General features: G+C 38.7%; 1 protein-coding gene across 5 annotated transcripts in view; it reads left to right on the forward strand.

Annotated features, from left to right (window-relative positions):
* The first annotated feature begins 35 nt into the window (after window positions 1-35).
* Window positions 36-14,402, forward strand: part of ATF2 (activating transcription factor 2) — a 58,810-nt gene continuing 44,443 nt past the window's right edge. For 2 of the 5 annotated variants that reach the window (XR_012081168.2, XM_020805147.3), the window contains exons 1-3: window positions 36-175; window positions 8,592-8,661; window positions 11,923-12,019. Coding sequence is in view for 4 of the 5 variants with exons in the window: in XM_020805147.3 (XP_020660806.1) it covers window positions 8,614-8,661; window positions 11,923-12,019 (145 nt within the window). In the remaining variant the exon portion in view is untranslated. Of the gene's footprint in view, window positions 176-245; window positions 383-8,591; window positions 8,662-11,922; window positions 12,020-14,402 lie in introns of those variants that run through there. The other 3 variants (XM_020805149.3, XM_020805151.3, XM_020805153.3) reach the window with 3 other exon arrangements.

Below are 14,402 nucleotides of genomic sequence, written 5' to 3' on the forward strand. Positions count from 1 at the left end.
GACCGCATCTTTCCTTCTCCCCCCCCCCCCGCCCCACTTCCCGACCCTGGAGAGGGAGCGTGAGAAGAGTACGAGAAAGAAAGCGAGGTGGCCGTGAGTTCCCGCGAGATGTGACGGAAGCCTGTGGGGGACGCGGGGCTTGAATGCGTGCGGCTCGGCCGGCGGTCGTGAGGGGGTGAGGTGTTGTTTTTCTTCGGGGGAAACGGCGGCGGCTGGAGCGGCGGGAGGGAGGTGGCAGGCCGGGTCTTCGCCTTTCCCTGCTTGTGTGGACGTGGCTCAGTCACGGCTCCGGGTGTGGCTCCCGCCTCTCCCGGCCGCCAGCTTCCATGGAAGTCGCCAGGCCCTGCTTGAGGAGAGCCGAGCCGAGCAGAACGGAGGAGAGGTGGGGGGAGCGGGAACATGGCGCCGCCGCCGCCGCTCTGTCTGCAGACGGAGACGGGGGGGGGGGGGAAGCCTTTCTCGCCTCGTTGCCCAGAGAACGGCTCTGGGTTTTGGACGCCGTGCCTCGCCCCCGCCCCCGGGAGTCCCGCCGGGGAGAGCAGCGCGAGGGCGGTGTGTGCCTTCCCTCCCCGCCCCTCGCCTCGCCCTCTTCCCCCTCGGCCCAAACCGGTTCGCCTCCTCACTGGGGGTGTGGGGGTCGTTCTAGGAAGCGTCCTCCCCCAAGGCCGAAGGGGTGTCCGGGGTGGCTGAAGGGGCGGCCCCCTCGAGTCTTTTTCGCGCTGGCACCTGCCCTGTCACCTAGCATGAGGAGGGGAAGGTGGGGTGCCGTGGGCCCTAATAATTCACACACGCATACACACAGGCACCGAAAAGGGAAGTGGGCGCTGGGGAGGCCTGGGAGTTCTTGGCTGGCCACGGACCCTATGGGTGCTGAAAAGGGGTGGGTAAGGACAGGTGGAGCCTCCCCTGCCCCTTTGCTGTGGGTAAAAGGGTGCCAGCAATTTCTCCTGCCTGTTTTGTTCAGTGCACCTGGACAGAAAGGGAGATGAAGGGGACAGAGTCGTCTCTTTCTATCTCTGCAGGTGGGGGTTATGAGCGGAAAGCAGGACAGTTGTGGGTGTATCTCTGAGCCAGGATGCTCGCCTTGGGTTAGCTCTTCAAAGGTTTCTTGATGTAGCTGAGGCTGCTGCTGTAGAGACTGCTCTGCCCCTCAGGCAATTTCCTTATTGTGGCCCAGGTCCTACAATTGCTAAACTGTGTATCCTTCCACCTGGCAGCCTCTTGGGTTTCTGAGAGAAGCATTTGAGTTCACATCAAATAAAATGTTATAGTTCCAAAGCCTACTGGTAAAAGGAGCAGGTACTGGAAAACATTCTCCTTTTTTTTTCTTGAACATCAGTTTTCCTTGAGCAAAACTGCCGTGATTCATCATATCATCCTTGTCTTAATTTTCATAGCTTTAGTAGCTTAGAATGAGACAAAGGGTTTTTGAGGTTAAGAATACATGAGTTACTACCGTGTTTCCCCGAAAATAAGAGGGTTTTATATTAATTGCTCCAAAGAAACACACATTAGGGCTTATTTTCATGGGATGTTTTATTTTACAGTCATCTCATATTTTTCTGGTTGCTGCACAATGGTGGAGGGCAGGTTTCACTTAACTGGGGCTTATTTTGGGGGTAGGGCTTATATTAGGAGCATCCTGAAAAATCATACTAGGGCTAATTTTCAGGTTAGGTCTTATTTTCAGGGGAACAGGGTATTGTATATTGTTGTCTGTTTTTCATGGTTTTGCTCGCTCAGGTAGCTACAGATAAATTCTGTAAGCTGCCTGCTTAGCAACACTGGTTGCCACATTTAGCCTATCTAATGCTGCACTTGCATCAAGAATGTTTCTTGCATCTCCATTCCCCCATATTACTTTGTACAATCCATCTAATTTGCCATTTTCCTTCAGGTAATGTCTGAGGGCTTTGGGTGTACATATGCTTTTGGCTTTTCTTACCATAAGACTGTCAAATCAGTGTTGCCAAAATATAAGTGACATTATGACATGTTTTCATTTACATCGATATACAGTAGTGTGGTGTGCCGTCTTAATACATAGTCTTTGACAGAGCCCACAATATTTTTTTCGTTATGGAATCCTGAAAACAGTTTAGAATAATTGTCCATTTTGTGTTTCCATTGGAAGAACTTTGATTTGGCTTCCAGTTCCTTGTTCCACTCTCCAGTTGACATGCTGTGGCCTCAGGACTGTGAAACTTGACTATGTTTTGAACCTTTTTTCTTGGTAACAGTGTAGCCGACTGTGACATCTCTTTTATTATCCCTTCTATTATTTATAATAGTCGTAGGGGAAGGATTTCCATGACATTTCATACTTTCTTTGCAACCTATACAGTTGGCTTTTCACTCTCGAATTGGGCTTTTCAGCCACACTAGACGCTGTTCCAAGTGCTCCATACAGAGCGCGTTACCATAGTCTCTCGAAACTGAAGGATGCCTAATCTAAAAAAATCTAATACAGTTTAAACATTTATGATTAATCTGACCTTTTTACCAGATTTCTCATAGACATGTCCAAACCCACTTAAAAGTTCAAACATAGGCAACACAAAAATATGGCATGTCATAGAAATCCTCCTCCTAGATACTGCTTTAAAATGGACCATTCATTTCTGGTAGTTTGTTGGCAATGTTTTTCCAGGAAGAGACAAATCTGCTAGAAACAATTGTTTCAAAACTTTTTTGTTGGCACTTTACTTTCTTGTCAAGTGTCAGTTGACATCTGAAGTATTTTCTGCAGTTGCTGTCAAAAATGACATTTTAAGAACTTAGTTAATTTTAGATGAATAAATAACTTGTTAACATGTTATTAGAGAAATGAAATTGGCTTTTATTACTATGCAATGTATGTTTGACAGCTGACATTGGTTGAACAATATTGTCCTGTATAACATCACTTGTGCTGGAATCCTATCTCGGCTTCATTAAACGTCTTTAGCTTTTTTGAGTTTCAATGGGGGACAGTTAAGCCCATGACCTCTCAATGAGACTGATACAATCAGGGAGAAATCCTGAGTTCCTGGGGGAAGTGGTTGAGATACCATTGAAAGATAAAGACCTCCCTCTCTGCCTGAAATGAGAGAGGAAAGTCTGCAGTTATAAAGTGTCATCTTCTGAAAGCTATCCTGATGCAGCCATAGAAAGCTCTGCCAACATCATTTCTGTGACAGCATTAGCAGGAGAGAGATGTCTTTGGGTAGATGAAGGAAGCCTTGTTCCTACTGAAACAAAACTTTCTGATTTCTCTGGCATACCACTCCAAAATGAAAAGAAACTAGGGAGGAAGAATGAAAAAATGGATCAATTTCACCTGTACTTCTGTCTGGCTACTTTCTTTACTATAGGTTCCCTGCTCTGTAGCCTAAGATTTGGCTGTAAATGTACAAAACTATGGTAGTTTAGCTGTATCCAGAGAGATTGTTCAGTGAGGAACTGCTCTAGAAGTATGGTGATTAATTGCAGAAGTAGTCTGTGTAATGTATATAATGCTCATGTTTTTCTGCAGGCTTCGGTTAGGATCTCAAACGATGCAATACATCTGCACTGAAAACAGACATCAAAATATTTATCTGCTGTGACCTTGAAGTCTATGGTGGAGATGTAATGTGCCTGCAAGTTGTACTAGTAGCATAGAAAAAAGAGCTTGTGACATTTTGACTGTCTTGGGAATCTACACCAATGTCATGGGAAATTATGTGTTATCTTATTAAACTGCATTGATGCTGGAAAGATAGTAATAAGTAGGTCCTGTTCATTGATTCTATTCCTACCTGACTTTACAGAAAATGTAACTGGTGTAAACTTGTACCTAGAGTAACTTCAGCATTCTCTAGACATTAGCACACATTTTGATAATTGATACATTAAATGTAAGACTAAACATTATTGAATTTTGCTTAACCTTCAAAAAAGCTTGATGAAAAGTTCTGTGTTAACCTACTGCATAAATTTTCACTATGGTGCTTGTGGAACCTAAAGTTATGTAGAAGCTAATCTGTGGTTTCTTAATGAGAAGGATACTCCTAACAGGGTTACCAAGGTTTGTGAGATACTTAAGGAGTGTTTTTGCCTTTGCAAGCCCCTGCAGCCTGTTTATTTTCATGGCAGAGCAGGGATTTAAACCTAGATTTCTTGAGTACTATCCCTTAGTTTATCCAGTCACCATGCTGGTAGATAAAGCATAGACTTACCTTTTATGATACTTTGAATTTGTTTAGAGTGACAAAGTGATTGTAGTCAATTGTTCATCAGTATGGACAAGGTCTTTATCAGGTAGTGTTTATGATTTTTGATTAGCTTTAACAAGATCTACACTGTTTCTCACCCTTTTTCTTCATATTTTTAAAGGAAATTTAAATCATGCTCTGGTTTTTGCCCTTTGCTTGAATAAAACTGTATTTTAGTTTCAGCTGTCCACCTACAAAATTCGAATAGTAATACTGAACTCATCTTCACTGTTTAACTCCCTCATGGTAGATGTCATCAAAACTAGCAAATGGCACTTCTGTTTATTACAGTGTGCTTTCTCTTGATTTTTTTTAAAAAGAATTTTTTTCTTACTGTCATAATTCTGCTTTCATGTTAAACTATGCTTTGTTATCTGCTTTTTTAGATCTAATAGTGGTCTCAGTTCTGGTATACCAGTATACTTTTCTTTAAAATTAAATTGATGAAGTAAAAGAAAATGTTTGATATTAGAAATACATATATGTTGATTGACTGCAGCTTCTTTTATATGCTTCTAGAATGATGAATCCTGCTGTAAGGGAGACAGCAGCTGTTCATTCACAAGTTCTCTAATGTGGACTTGTGGATCATCTGGACTCATTTTAATCTTGCAGCCTAGATTTTTGTTGAAACATCTCTCCCACAAAAGAGCTATGCATCCTACTCACTCTTCACAGTCCGTTATGTTGAACAGGGACTCCAAATGAGGCCTAAGGAGTGAGCACAAGAAATCATACTTTTTCTGTGGTGGCTTTGTGTCTTTGGAATAAACTTCCAATAGAGGTTTGACACGCCCTTCCTCTCTAAGTGTTTAAGAAAGGGGTAAAAACTGAACTTTTGAAAGCATTTTTTTTTTTACTAAAAGTGGACCTGGGATTTTAAAGTTGTTTAATTGTTTATTTTTGCCTAAAGGTTTGAAGGTAGCAAAGATTATACAAATTACATGTTTATTTTATATCATGTATTATTTGACTGAATTTTATTCTTGTAAGCTGTCCAGAGAGTGCTATGCACTGTAGGGCAATATACAAGTTTGAGAGAGAGCCAGAATTTTGCATGATAACAATCTTGGTTGCCCTGATTACCTCTGTTTGGGATAAACAGGGAAGTAGACATTGCTGAGCCATCTTGATCAATATATTACTTTATTGTATTGGGTTTCCTGGTGTTGGAGACAAAGTGATATAGTAGTTCCCCTCATACCTACAGGGTCAAACCGATATTCCAGAAAATATCAGTTGGAGATTTCTGACTACATTAGTTTAGTGCAGCCATATTACACCAATTAAATAATTAAATTGTCTGTGGGTTAACTTCTGAGCACAGCTCAGTGTAAAGTATTTGTGCTTGCTTACTTTTTAGGCTGTGAATAGTTTAGGATCCAAACACCTGGAAGAAGCCTTCTCAGAATACTGACAGCTGGTGAGGTGTAGTTTGGGAGGGGCCTTTTCTGTAGTGCCAGTCAACTTGGAAAAAATATTACTAAAAGAGTTTAACAATGATAGTACAATATTTTGAATGCCAGTTCCAAACGTTTCTATTTGCTCAGGCATTTAAAACTGCCCAAACATGTTAAATGGATGCTAGGGTCAGCTTGGTAGTTTTATGTTCTTGTTACTTCTCAGTTTTACTCTTACATGAAAGTTGGTATTTTGTATTGCTTTTATTTTGTTATCTATGCCACTGTGGAGTCCATTAAGTGAGAATGTTTTAAAATAAATACATTGATTAATGTTTTATGATAAATAGTTGAAATGCCTCCCAGTTGCATTTCTACATGAAACAGATCTAAAACATAGATTGTCAGAGATGTTCATAAGGAATGTAGCTTCTCTGAGAAATTAAGTTGTTCAAGTCTCATTTGGTATAATTACACTTCCACTAACACAAATAAATTTTCTAATTGTACTTCATACATATTTTTTCTTTTCATTTTGTGACTATTTTCTCTTCTTTATAGAGGTTCATTAGGGTGAGATTTAACAATCACACACACACACACAAGTTTATTGCGTGGCACACAGGCTGTTGCAAAGTACATCAAATAAAAACAATACAATACAGTACAATTCAATACACTATAGTATGAGGGAGAAAACCCAAATCAAGTTAGATTTCTATCACAGCTAAAAACCTCTAACGCCTTTGAAAAAAACCTAAGGAAAACTGTGTGAAGGCAGTGATATACCATGTGATGAGAATTACAGGGCATGACTGTCCCTCTGGTTCCAATAACCTAATTTTGCTCAATCAGAAATTGAAGCTGTGTGTCCAAGAGAGATGTGCAGATTTGTGTTTTGGACAGAATCTCCCAGAATTCCTCAAGCAGCTGCTTGGGAGTTCTAGTCCAAGAACACAAATATCCACCCCTCTATAAAAGCATTCCAGGAAGGCTCCAATAAATGTTAGTTATCCCATTTTCAGTTGTGTTACATTGCACTATAATATTAAAACCTCAGAGGTACTCAGAGTACTGTGGCTCTGTATAATGCCAATGACACAACAAACATTTCTGGCAGGTTTCTTGGAGTGCTGTAAGAGTCAACCATAGTTTTCTTTCCTGTAAAGAAAAACCTAACAGCACTTTAATGAATTAAATAAAAGTCAGTTTTGGGAGATTTTGGAATGGTGGCTGTGGCAGCGTTTCAGAAAGGGAGCAGAATGGTACTGCTGTACAGTCTTCGCACATAATACAGTGAGTTGTGCCTAGTGGTCCAATAATAGTAATGATGACAGTAAGTTGTGTAGAGAACCAAGGGAAAAATAGCAGAACAAGTTATTTTTTAAAAAAGCGGTGTTCCAAGTCTTCAGGGTAGTATTTGCATTTTGCAGTGTTACTAGATAAGCTCTAATTACTCTTTCTAAGAGAGTAAATGGCTCCTTATTCAGTATTTCATCTTAAGAAATTATTAAACTGTTACTGAGCTCTGAGGATTTCCTGATACGTCTAGACATTATTTTTGATTACCTTAGTGAAATCTTACTGTCATTTTTCTTACACTAAGGTTCACCTTACAAGCAACAGTGGCAGGCTTGAGCATTTAAGCTGTTACTGCTGCAACAGCTTATGAAATAAGGTCCAAATTTAAAAGTAACCATATGTGATGTTCCACTTAAACCTGTTCAGCCTATTCCAGAGACGCAGAGACAGCCTGACTTCTGACATAAGAGCCCAGTTGTCTGGGAACAAATTGCAAGGATGTAAGCAGAGAAGGATGTGGCAGGAAAAAGTCATGATATTTCCCATTCAGCTCAGAACCATTTATGTATCAGGTCTGTAGTATTATCAGGTCATGTAATGCTGTTGTTTCATCTATCAGGACAAAAAATGAATGCTTGCATGACTTCTTGTTGGAATAGATTTTATTTAAATTTTAATTTAAATCAATTTGATCTTTAAAAATGATTTTTATCCACCCTGTTTCTTGTGAACAGAGTATTACTCTTAATACTCTTGGAGTAGGACATAAGAGAGGCAAATTCATATTTTTAAGGCTATAAACTCGCTGAGGAAGTCATGGCCTCACAGGATAGGTCAGAATAAGCTAGTTTGACTATTTCCAATGTGTACTCTGTTGTAAATAGTCCTCAAATGTAACAGTTGTCATATTACTCATGTGTCAGGTCTATGGTATTATCAGGTCTATGTAATGTTATGCTATTGTATGTCTCATCTACAGTTGCTGTAGAAGGATTGGTTTGTAATAATGGGATTTTATTTACTATTTTCTGTTGACATACACCTAACCATCAGGTTTGATTATGTCCAGCATATGGCAGGACTACCTGAATGAACAAACTTGTATTTCTGGAATAGCTCCTTAGACTAATCTACATCACAGTACTGCTGTGAAGTCAAAATAGATAAACTGATATTTGAATCTTGTCCATGCCTTTCAAATAGGGTAAGAAAGTGCTAATGTAGTAACTGTCTGTTCCTGCTTGATTTGCAGAACCACTGAAATGAAAAGGAGGCTATTATAAGTTGTTTACCTTAGCAATTTTGGCTTATGTATGAAATCTGCTGGATATAAATATACAATCTAATACATTTATATTCTGTTCTGTTAATAAAACATGTTTTCTGTATTTTGTACAAGTGTTTCTCAGTGTGGTGTACATAGAATACAAGGGGTTCAAGAGATAAATTTATAAATCTGCTTGGATTTCTTTTCTCTTTTCACATGTTTACAGAAACACATGCTTGAAATCATTAGTGTGTTCATTAAACTATTCCTCCTTTAGAGGCTTGGCCATATAAAAATATTCTGTGCTTGGGGTTTGGAGTTTTATGATGCTTGGTAACTTTGGGAGAATATTCTGACTCATTGCATATGTTTGTTGTTCCTATGTAGGAAATAGAAGGACCTGTAGAATATGAGTGATGACAAACCATTTTTATGCACTGCCCCTGGATGTGGCCAGGTAATATATGTTAGATCTATTCATGCCAATCAACAGAAAAACCATTGCTTGCAATATAAAAAATGTTTATGTTGTAGTTTGCATTGTGAGGACATTTTCACTTATTGTGAAAAAGCAAGAAAAAGAATCATGTGGGTTGCATGTGACCCCCAGGCAGTTTCTGTGGGCATTACGTCCCCTTCCAGGTACTTCCCATAACAGAACAATAGCAAATTGCACCCCTCTGCTTGTATTGACAGGAAAAAATAAAGCTTTAAAAAAGATATTCCATTCAGTGCAGTTTCATTGAAAGAGGGTGGTTCAACCTGCAGAGACCAAGGAGGGCAGATTAATGGATGCCAGAATCTTCTGGATTCAAGTTGGGCAGGAGCCCTTATCCAGCCATGCACGTGTTGGACTGCTTGCCAGGATGGTCAGTCTTGTTGTAGGGCAAAATGAGACATAGTCCTCCTCTCCTCCAACAAGTGATGGGTGTCATGACTGTTACACTGAACAGCAGATACCCGGGCAAGAAATGGGAATTGTACATAACCTGGAATCAAACAATGAGCACCAGTTTTTGTGGTGGTTCCTGATCCAACGGAGAATTTACGTTCAGAAGATTATGTAAATCAGAAAAAAAATTCAGAGGGGCTAGTTTCTGTTAGTAGCAAAATAGCAGTCTTAGAATTACTGCCTAATTAGGCTGAAACTGACTTTATAAATAAAGCTTGGATGTTCTGTTTTAGTGAAAAGATACATTACTCATCAAAAAGTGTAATGTTATGAACTTATGTTTAAGTATTCTCTACCTCGATTGTGAAGAAGTTCTGTAATAATTTCTTCTGATTATGATAAGTAACATGGTGGTTACAAAGTAATAGCTTGAGTTTTCTTCGATTTAACATCACTTTAGTATCCTGTAGTAATGTCTTCATTCATGTAATGTTGGTACTTTCTGTATTCTTGTCTGTTGTGTATTTAAATATATACATATCACAGCTTTCATTCTCAAGAGCTGTTGCAGAGTATTCATGTGTTTTTGTATGAAACAGCTCTTTGAAAGTAGAGCTGTTTTCTGGTATAAACCTTCAGGTTTTAGTAATACATTTTCAGTAGTAAAAGAAACTTCTCTCAGTTTCAGTTTTCAGATGAATCCAGTAACATTCCTTATGTGAAATATTTCACATGTAATATCACCCTCACTGGGTATTTTAAAGAGCAGACTTAAGACCTGCCTCTTTAGGCAGGCTTTCCTCCTGTCATCACTTGATTTTTCTTCTTTTCCCCGTCTTGAACTATATTACTATTGTTTTTTATTTTATTATATTGTTTTTATTCCATTTTTTTATTGTTAGCTGCCCAGAGTATACTTTGATCTAGATGGGCAAGGTATAAATAAACAAACAAACAAACAAACAAACAAACAAACCATTTAAGGGAAACAGCTTGATTCTTGAAGATGTTTGCAGGTGTATTTCTTTAATCTTTGTTTTAATTGGGCTCTGTAGCTCTTTGTGATTTAACTAGATATAAAGCTAGATATGTTAGAGTTAGCTATACAGTAATGTATACTATATACTGAAACTATCACAGTGCTACTTTGTAGGCTAAAAGTAGTACAAATATCTAGTACCAAATCTTTGGTCTGCTTATTTTGGGAGATTACAACTCTCATAATCCCTTATGATTTGTCATGGGATGAAAGCTTGTCCAAAATGACTGAAGCCTCAAGAATTCCTCTAGCCATGATTTATATCATCTGGTACAAGTCTGTTGTTCTACCAAATATCTACTTAAGTTGTGATTTACAAGTAAAACAGTAGTGACACTGGTAGTGTATGTAGCAGCACTTTTCTGATCTACTCCAAAGTTCTCAGTTTCAAAATCTTTTCTATTTATTGGGCCTTGCAAGGGCTTTCAGATTATCAGTTAATTCAGTAGTGGCCAATAGAGCTGTTGCTTCTACAGCCTATATAAAGCTGGGGTAGGTGACGTGCAGCCCTTCAGATGTACAACTCTCCTTTGCCCTAGCCAGCATGGCCTGCCATGTGGAGTGATGGATGTTGTGAGACAACCATGTCTAGTGCACCACATGTTACACATGCCAGCATTCTGCCCTTGGATGATAGCAGGGGTTTTGTGAGTCTGTGGCCAGGGACAGAATAATATGGGCCAATTATATAATGAGAGAACAAATAGTCAATGTCTACAACGGAAGCAGGGCAGGAAGTGTGCAGAAATGTCAGAATAGAGCTGCTTCAACAACACATTTTGATACATCCAGTGTTTCAGCATTGGAAACACAGTAGATTGCTATCTGCTTGCACCTTTGTGTAACTAGTGTAATGACGTGGTAATCAGCATAAGAGAGAGAAATCTTGTGTCTGAGAAATATAATGAAAAGTTAATTTCAGTTATTTTCTTATGTTGTAATAGGATTATGGTATATTGTGGTCTAGACTGAGGATGGGCAAAGTGCTGCCCTCTAGATGCTGTTGGCCTGTAAGTCCAATCAGACCTGGAGATGATTCGTCAGATATTATGAGAGTTGCAATCCAGAACATCTGGAGGGCTGCAATTTGTCCACCCTGGATGATTTTGTCATTTTGTGTTGCTTTTTTCTTCGTTTGTTTTATCATTTCCAGTTCTGTGTTCTGAGAAATAAAATGCTAACATCATAATACTCAAAATGATAACTGCTATCAAGAGAGGTATACCTGTGGGCACTTGGAATTTACACAGTGCAGGCCCTTCAGACATTACAACTATGACAACCTAAAGAAACAATGGTTGTGAAGCTCATGCAGAAACAAAGTGCAAGTCTCCTTGTGTACTCAAAAAAAAATTTCCCCCTTATTTTCTGCCAGCTAATAATGTTGAACCATCAAAATGAGTCATTTTATAAACTGACAAATCCCATCGTGAGGGTCTTGCTTTTATTATAGGTATTGTTGCAGTAGTTACCGCTCTGAACTCTTTGTGCAGATAACTTGTCCAAAAAAAAAAAAGGGTTCAAGTTGGAGAAAGAGCCCTTGTTAAAAGTCTGTCTTGTTTTCTTAATATTTATACTGCTGCTGCTTAAGTGCTAAAAACATTTTAAAGATTTTTTTAAAAAATTGGCCAGTGAATGCTAAAAATATTATTTACTGTATCATTAGTACTTCAGCTTTTAAAACTTGCATATTAACTTACTGCTAATTATGGAAATAGTTCTCCGTGTTGTTATCCCTTTATTCAGAATTCAAATTTATAACTATATTTCAAAACTTTCTGCCACAGCGTTTTACCAACGAGGATCATTTGGCTGTCCATAAACATAAACATGAGATGACACTGAAATTTGGTCCAGCTCGTAATGACAGTGTCATTGTAGCTGGTTAGTATATCTTTTTATTAATCCACCTTTCATTTGGAATGTGCACATATTTTGTGTATTTTCTGTATATGACTCTGACTCTGTAATCTATCAGGAAAAATATCAAAGGATTAATTCACTAATAAAACGCATCTTACTATGTCCTTTGCTTTGTTGCTCAGATCACTCATAGAAAAATAATCTTCTGTCTCTACAGGTTTACTTCCAAATAATGAACAACAATCTAGACAAATTGAGTATTGTATTTGTAGCAAATCATACTGGCAGTTATAGTAACGTCTTGGAGAGCACTTGCATGGATAATCCTTTTAAAATCAATATTATGTGCTTATATGTGATTATGAGACAGATATTTATTGGTGGCTTTGCTTCTGATTGTGAACTTGGTTATAGCTTAAAAGATTTTTTGCATCAAAATCAGTAGATTAGAACAGGACTACTACCTGATCTCTTTATATTTTTAAGTCGCTTCTACAATGAATTTTTGTTCATGAGCTTCTCTTTTGAAACTTCCTTAGAATATTAAAACAGGAAAATAAGGGGTCTTTGTGTATTGCAATTTTCCCTGGCCTTTCTAGAGCAGGAGCAGGCAACATGCTGCCCTTCAGGTGTTGTGCCTCCCGTAATCCCCTGTTATTGTCCATGCTGACTGAAGCTTATAGAAGTTGTCTTCCAAAGCATCTGGCAGACTCTAGAAGAGTAATGCATTGTGGTTTTCACTCTTTACTGATGAAATTGCATGTCCTCCATGATTCTTTCATGAGACACTAATTATGAACAAAGAATATAGCTTGGTTTAGTAATTATGGCCAAAAGTGGGTTACATGAGGCTGAAAAGTAGATGCTTTCATATGAGGTGGCTCCACCAGATTCCTCCAATTTTCCTTTCCCACTGTAGTCTCTCATGCCCTCGCATGTGCTGTTCATAAGCATGCATTGACCTCAAGATAAACTCTTTGGGACTAGGGTGGGCTGAAACAAGCCAAGAAAGGGTAGGAAATCCCCATTGCAAAATCAGAACTGTAGCTGCATTTCTTGAAAGCATTCTTTTTTCTTGGAAGCTAACACTTCTAGGGAGGTATGTTAAGTGGTTTATAAGTAACTATTTGGATACTTATCTATCATTCTCAGCCTAATTTGCATATTTTATACTACTCTGCAGCACTGAATTATAGTGGAGTTCTGCAAAATAGGCAAAAGTCTTAAAAGGAAGAGAGTGACCATCTGAAGTCACTCTAGCATGAATGAAATCTGCTTTGCTTTATTAACATGATGAGTTTGTTTGTTTTGCCATGTCTTTAGTGTTGGTTGCATGATGTGCAGGCAGTAGAAGTGATTTTCCTTGTCAGTTTGAGGTTTTATATGGTTATTTTCACTACTGCAGCTACATTGATCTTATAATGTAAGCTCTGTTGAGATTTTTTTAAAATTATCACATATTCATTCAGCTGTGATAGTGGAAATTTAATATCATCCTAGGCAGACTGTTCTAGTAAGATTAAATCCATCCCCTTAACTTGGAATAATCCTTTTTCTGAATGACAAGAAATGGGTAAAGAAGTGCTGCTAGGTTACACAACTTACTTCTTACGGTTAATTATCTTGGCTGCAGTTGTTCAACCTGTGAAGAGAAGAACAGGAATAGAGAATGAGTGGCACTCTGCATGTTGCTGGATTTCAGTACCCATCCGTCCTAGCTTGCACAGTCAGTGGTCAGGGATGATGGGAGTTAAGAAATAAATAATTTTGATGATGGAATTGTTGGTAAATTGTACTTGGATTTCCCCTTCTATTCGCATACAGTGGGGTCTCGACTTACGAACGGCTCGACATACGAACGTTTCGACTTACGAACTGCTCTCATAGGAATATATGGACTCGACTTACGAACTTAGATTCGAGTTACGAACTCTTTTTTTTCCCTTTTTTTTAAAGCTAAGTCATCTTAGGTTAAAAGAAAAAAAGAAAAAAATATCCCCCTCTAGTGGCAGAAGGCGGAATAGCAGCTTCCCATTAGTTTCTATGGACGAAAAGAGCAGACACGGATTAAATGGTTTTCAATGCATTCCTATGGGAAATGCAGATTCGACTTAAGAACTTTTCGACCTGAGAACTGCCTTCCAATACAGATTAAGTTCGTAAGTCGAGACCCCAACAGTTATATGACATCTTAATCTGCAACTTTCAGTGCAGTGTGATACTGCTGCCTCCATAGCCCACTGACAAGTAAATTAATAAATTATCACCAATGAAAAGTGTATCTTCAATAACAAGGACAGGAAATATCTCTTTTCAAAGTATCTTACTCTGGAAAATAGCTTATAGTTTTTAAAACTAAACATTCTGTGTTCTGTGTCTTTTGCTTTTAAGTTTATTTGATTGT

The sequence above is a fragment of the Pogona vitticeps genome, chromosome 1, assembly GCF_051106095.1.
Source record: "Pogona vitticeps strain Pit_001003342236 chromosome 1, PviZW2.1, whole genome shotgun sequence".
Classification (NCBI taxonomy): domain Eukaryota; kingdom Metazoa; phylum Chordata; class Lepidosauria; order Squamata; family Agamidae; genus Pogona; species Pogona vitticeps.